The 6,098-nt window shown below is 43.1% G+C and overlaps 1 protein-coding gene across 1 annotated transcript; it reads left to right on the forward strand.

Moving 5' to 3' along the window:
* The first annotated feature begins 2,461 nt into the window (after positions 1-2,461).
* Positions 2,462-5,659, forward strand: LOC124666119 (AUGMIN subunit 7-like). Its single transcript, XM_047203471.1, has 9 exons — positions 2,462-2,595; positions 2,727-2,812; positions 2,903-2,964; positions 3,094-3,185; positions 3,389-3,514; positions 3,661-3,751; positions 4,177-4,284; positions 4,414-4,512; positions 5,231-5,659. Exons 1-9 carry the CDS (start codon positions 2,462-2,464, stop codon positions 5,417-5,419), a joined length of 987 nt encoding a protein of 328 aa, XP_047059427.1. The 3' UTR covers positions 5,420-5,659.
* The last annotated feature ends 439 nt before the right edge of the window (positions 5,660-6,098 follow it).

The following is a 6,098-nucleotide window of genomic DNA, read 5'->3' on the forward strand; positions in this document are numbered from 1 at the left end:
ATTGATGGCTGAATTGCATGCTAGGTGGGAAAGAGAAGAAAATGAAAAACTAGCTAAAGAGAATAATGTAGCTAAAGTTTGGACTATTACCACCACTAGTAATGATGATGATTCACATGTTGCTACACCTCCTACTATCAATGGTAAAATAATTGGTGTTGGCAATGTTTCTACTCCTAGTGCAAAGCGTGCAAAATTACCTGAAACTGCTAAAACTGCTGAAACTGATAAAACTGCTGAATTTTTTCAAAATGTTGGGGACAATGATTCCATTGCTGTAGGTCATAATGATTTAGATTTTGATGATTGTCACATCTATGAAGTTATAAAGTTCTTACAAAAACTTGCTAAAAGTCCCAATGCTAGTGCTATAAATTTGGCCTTTACAAAACATATTACAAATGCTCTCATAAAAGCTAGAGAAGAGCATATCTCCAACACCTATACAATGGCTTGCTGAAGCACAAAGAGCTTAACGCAAGTGGTTATGAGTTTCTTGATAGGCACCTTATATTTCGGTCAAAGTGGACACGAGCTTATGATGAGGATGGGAGGAGGTATGGTCAAATGACAAGCAACATGGCTGAATGCTTCAACAATGTGCTGAAGGGTGTCTGTGTATTGCCCATGACGGCATTAATTCAATACACATTTGTGAAATTGAATGTCTATTTTAAGAACTACACCGAAGAAACGGAGAAGGAAATTGCTAGGAACTGCGAGTTCCAACGAAGGTTGATGAGTTCATGCAATTTCAATCGAAGAAGGTGGACTCCCAAACAACTACATGTTATGATAATGTCGAGTGGGTTTATCAAATGAATGAGACGGGAGGCACCACATAAGGTGGTGTCCAACACGGAGGCCGGGCTTGCCATGTGTCCCTAAAGACATGTGATTTCTCATGCAAGAGGCCATTTTTGCTTCATTTGGCTTGCTCTCACTTGCTCATAGCGGCACGCACTAGACGTGTGGACTATAATCACCCGCTCACCGTTCGGGAGTCCGAGTTCTCCATCGAAAACACAAAAAGGACATGGGCCCCAAGGATTTCTCCGTACTTGGACGAATCACAATGGCCGGAGTATCATGGAGTCCAAATTTGGCCAGATCCGGAATGGAAGATTGTGAAACGTGGAAGAAGAAAGACAAAGAGGTATCACGAAGATATGGATAGATGCGACCATTCGGGAAACAAATTATTCCAAGAGGCTCGCGACGTTCATGTTCGGCGGCCCCCCGACTTACAAGCGAGATGAATGGGAGAAAACCGGTAGGCTCGATGTGCTCCATGTACTGCTCTTCATACGACATGTCATGCACTCTACCGTGGTAACGAAGCTTCAAGGGATCAAGAACCTATAAGCACATACAGACACATAGTATTATGCCATATCCAAGCAAATAAAACAAGTGGTGCTAACAAAAAAAGATTAGTACCTGCCCTAGGTCCGCCTTATAATGGGCCCGGTGTTCCCTGTCATAGTAATCATCGAGGAGCCATGCCATCCTACATCTTTTCACAAATGCACACAATAAGTACTACCATACTATCACCATACATATTATAGATTTTGGTTTTCCTAACAAATATGAGGCATTTCTAAGCACATACTAGGCATATGTAAGACAATAGGATGCATTTCCTAAGCAAATATTAGGCATTTCAACACATACATACCTAGGGTTTTAACACATACATCTAAAATTTCATATCTAGGGTTTCAACAAATCTATGGTTCAAACGCATACATACATGAGGCTATGGATTTCAACACATACACTACAATATAGATTTCAACATCTAAAATTTTACATCTAAATCGAATTAAATCCGAGCAAATCTTGGATGAATCGAAGGGAATCGAAGGGAAATACCTTGAAGAATGGATGGAGATCGAAATGTTCGACCAGATCTATGGAATCCGTGGAAGATTTGGTGGGGGCGGAGGAGAAGCGGCCACCGGCGGCGGTTGCGGGTGAACCACAGAAAGGGGAAAGAAGAGAAGAAGAGGTTGGGGCGGGCTCGGGCGCCACACATAAGTGGGCATGTGGCACCCTTCCGAGCGGCGTCCACGGGAGTGGCGCCACACTCTCTGCCACATCGGCTGGTCAACGACGCGCAGCGTCGATCGTGCCACATCGGCCAGAATTTGTGGCGTCGTTCGCATGTGCGCCACACAGACAGGTGTGGCACCGCTTGGAAGGGTGCCACAAAAAGGTTAGGCCAGTGAAATAGTTTGGCCAGAGGGTCATTCAGTGCGTTTGTTTGACAAAAGGGTTATTTTTGTCAAAAATCACCGAAAAATAACTCGATTTATAGAAGAAGAAAAATAAATAAACGCTCTAACCGTGACGTCATCTCGCTCGTTGTTGGGCTGTCCCTTCCCCGCCGGCTCGATCCACCAGCCCAACACAACCATCGGCCGGCCGGCGCCGTGAGCGGAGCGAAGCAAGCACGATGGCGTCGAAGCAGATGGAGGAGATCCAGCGGAAGCTGGCGGTGCTGGCCTACCCGCGCGCCAGCGCCCCGGCGCAGTCCCTCCTCTTCGCCGGCGTCGAGCGCTACCGCCTCCTCGAGTGGCTCTTCTTCCGGTACGCACCACCCCCAACCCCCGCGCCCGCCGCATTTCCGTCCTCCGCTGTACCCCGGGCCCGGGTTCTGGGGATTTAATCGGTTTAGAGATTGATTGAGGGTTTCGTTTCTGTGTTTTGTGGCTCCGGAGGCTCCTGGGCGACAGATCCCCGTTCACGCAGCAGAACTGGCAGGGGGACAGCCTCGACCGCGACGAGGAGAACAGCAGGATCCAGCGTAAGGTTCCAGTTGCACTCGTTTCGCGGCCACGAATTGGATATGCTTCCGCGTTGTGCTGATGATGATGGAATGCTTGGGGTTCTGCAGACTTGGCGGAGATTGCGAATTTCCTGGGTATCACGCCTTCAGTCGACACCGAGGCGATTCAGGTGAGGCAAATGCGCTCTCTGTGCCTGCGGTTATTGAGTATTGCTTTGTTTTGCTACACGGGATCTCTTGAGGTGTGGTGAGAATCGCAAACAGGGATTCAGCGGGTGCCGTCTTTTGTGGGGTTTCAGGGAAGAGGCAGCTACGACGAGCGGGTGGAGCTCCTCCGTCTAATTGTTGACTTGGTGGAAGCTAGTTGCTATGCCGACAATCCAGAGTGGAGGTTGGTCTTACACTTTACTGTCGGTCTATCGCATACTTTTGCTATTCGGATTATACAAAAACATTGGTCAGATTCTGGCAATCGGTAGCTATTTTCAGTTTTCCAGCACTGCATTATATCGTATATAAAGTATCAAACATTGTTTTAACCTCATAGAAGGGCATGTAAAACACAGAGCACCTAACAAGTTGCTCCCCTTGTAGTATTGATGAGCAGTTGGCAAAGGATGTACAACTGGTGGATTCAATTGCAGAGAAACAGGCCCAAATTTTTTCAGAGGAGTGCAAGCTTTTTCCCGCAGATGTCCAAATACAATCAATTTACCCCTTGTACGTACGCGGATTTGGTATTTCTTAATAATTGTATTATTTAGAGGGCACATATTGCAAGTGCCCATATAATTCCTTCTATGGTATGAATCTTTATTGCCTCCACAGTTCTTTTCTCTGTTACTGAGTTAGAATCTCATTGGCAGGCCTGACATAGCAGAATTAGAGTTGAAGCTCTCTGAGTATACTAAAAAGATGTCAAATCTGCAACAAATGGTTCAGGAGCTGGCATCTAAGGTATGTTGAGATGTGGATTTACAGAAATCCCTTCATATTTCCATGTTTGTTCTAATTTGGGCTGGCCCCTCAGATGTATAACTATATCCATATAGTTGTAGTACTTTGCTTCTGAAGCTTGAAATTTATACTGGAAAGCTAATTATGAGAGAAAATCTAGCATATTATCATCCACGGCCCTCCAAGCTTATATTATTGCCATGTAATCTGCATTTTGTGGATTTATTTTCCAGATAAGAGTTAAAAACACAGGATGTTTGGTTTTTCCACGTTTTTATATCATCATTATTCACTAACAATGTCTTATTTGAAATCAATTTGTACACTTCTATCTGAAAGTTTCATGCATGCCAATACAATGTTAGTTTGTTGATAGTACTCTTTAGTATGCTATTTGCGCTAACAGTGCAGTTTCTGCTGCTCAGTATGATTATAACCCAAATGAAGACTATGCCGAGACAGAGTTGAAGCTGAGGGAACATTTGCAATCGTTCCTCGAAACAGTTAAATCCTTCAACATGATATACACTAAGGTAACTATCTTATGCATCTCCTATACATTCCAGACAAACAGCCTTTACATGAATATCTTTTGCTACTTCTGATTACCATTTTCCATGTATTTTGAGTTGTTAGATAACAGAAGTTATTTGTCATTGTAGGAAATTCATCCTTGGACGCACATGATGGAGGTGCCACAGTTGCATGGATTTGGTCCAGCTGCTAATCGCTTGTTAGAGGCATATAACACACTTTTAAAGGTACTGTTTGAATGCTTCATTCATTTATTGGTGACTCTGCTGCTCACTTTAAATTTCGTGTCCATCTCTGGCCTACGTGTCATGATGTGATTATTTGAACTTCTGATGTGATGAAAATAGTAAAAGTTCATTAGTTAGTAAGCACTCAGTATGTCATAATACTATCATAGTTCTATGGCGTTCATGTCAAGTTTCTAAACTGGTTATTACCATAGGCAATTGATTATCCTACAGCATGAAGAGATTTGTTTTGTCTTGTCAAAATAGTTTCAGTAAGAAACCTTATTGCTGTTATATTTGAAATGCCCATGGAGGACAAGAACATCTTGTGAATGCCTGGAAGCTCTGTTAAGTGAGTGCTCCTTGTATTCTGCTCTATGAAGTATTCTACTGATCTACTCCCTCCGCCCCTAAGTACTTCTCGTGTGTTCAATGAATCTAGACACATTTTAGCCTATATTTTGCCTAAATCTGCGACAAGTATTTAGGGCCAGAGGGAGTAGAAACGTATAAGATAGCATAGTATGTCTTTATGTAGAATTCGGCTATAATTATTTAGTGACAAATCTGACAATACCATCTCTGCTTTCTAACCTTTTCAGCTCTTATAATCCATGCATTTTTCAACTAGTTAGCGTACTCTGGTCAAGTCCTTGCAATGTTAACCTTGGTCATACAAACATGCTTTGACTTGAGTGTTTTTATTTGTGATTTGCAGTTCCTTGGAAATTTGAGGAGCCTGCGAGATTCATATTCTGCGATGGCTGCTGGGTCACTTTCGAATTCAAACGAGCCTTCGTCCGTCACAAAAATTATTTCAGACTGCGAATCAGCACTGACATTCTTGAATAACAGCCTTGCTATCCTTTCAACCTCTGTGGCACGAGAGCAGGGTGAAACACTGTGATTTTGCAGTCTGATAGTGATACCAAGATTCAACTTCGGGCACGTATGTATTGTAAGCTTTTATTGGTCTTTTTAGTTTCAGTTGGCGCATACTGTAAAGATTTTGTTGCAGCTGTCGGTGTGTCATTGTATTTGTGTGTGCTTGTTGATGTTTGGGTAGTTGTAAGGCTCGCTGATCTTATAGAAGTTTGAGAACATAGTAAAACTGCTTGCAATGGTTTATGGATTGTCTTGCACCTCACCACCGCGTCCCTTTACTGACTGGTGACTGCCATGTCGATAAAGTTTAGTTTTGCTTTACAGCATTATCTTTTTCTCACATGGACGTTTCAAAAGGTACTCCAATGTGAGATAAAGTTTAGTTTAGTTTAGTTTTGCTTTACTGACTGGTGACTGCCATGTCGATATGAAGTACGTCATATCGAACTGTTTCTCAGAAGATGGTAGCAGGTGCAGACCAGTTGGGCTGCACGTGACCAATTTTGCTTTGACGGCAACGGATCCTGCTTCTTTATTTGAGAGAACTTGCCCGTTTTATTCACCAGGTCTCAAAGAGATACAAGCAGAGTGAATGACGACCGATTGACAAGCCAGTTGTCGTTTTAGCTAAAGTATGTGCTTCAAAATTTGATTCTCTAAATCCTGAATAATATTGGCTTATCAGAAAGACCTTCTAGGGA

Source organism: Lolium rigidum, chromosome 6 (assembly GCF_022539505.1).
Source record: "Lolium rigidum isolate FL_2022 chromosome 6, APGP_CSIRO_Lrig_0.1, whole genome shotgun sequence".
In the NCBI taxonomy this organism is placed as follows: domain Eukaryota; kingdom Viridiplantae; phylum Streptophyta; class Magnoliopsida; order Poales; family Poaceae; genus Lolium; species Lolium rigidum.

Excerpts from the sequence above, each read along its gene's own strand:
- LOC124666119 (XM_047203471.1), top strand. The coding sequence starts at position 2,462 with ATGGCGTCGAAGCAGATGGAGGAGATCCAGCGGAAGCTGGCGGTGCTG. Across the intron at positions 2,813-2,902 it reads GGAGAACAGCAGGATCCAGC|ACTTGGCGGAGATTGCGAAT; the intron begins GTAAGGTTCCAG and ends GGGGTTCTGCAG. Across the intron at positions 3,752-4,176 it reads TTCAGGAGCTGGCATCTAAG|TATGATTATAACCCAAATGA; the intron begins GTATGTTGAGAT and ends TCTGCTGCTCAG.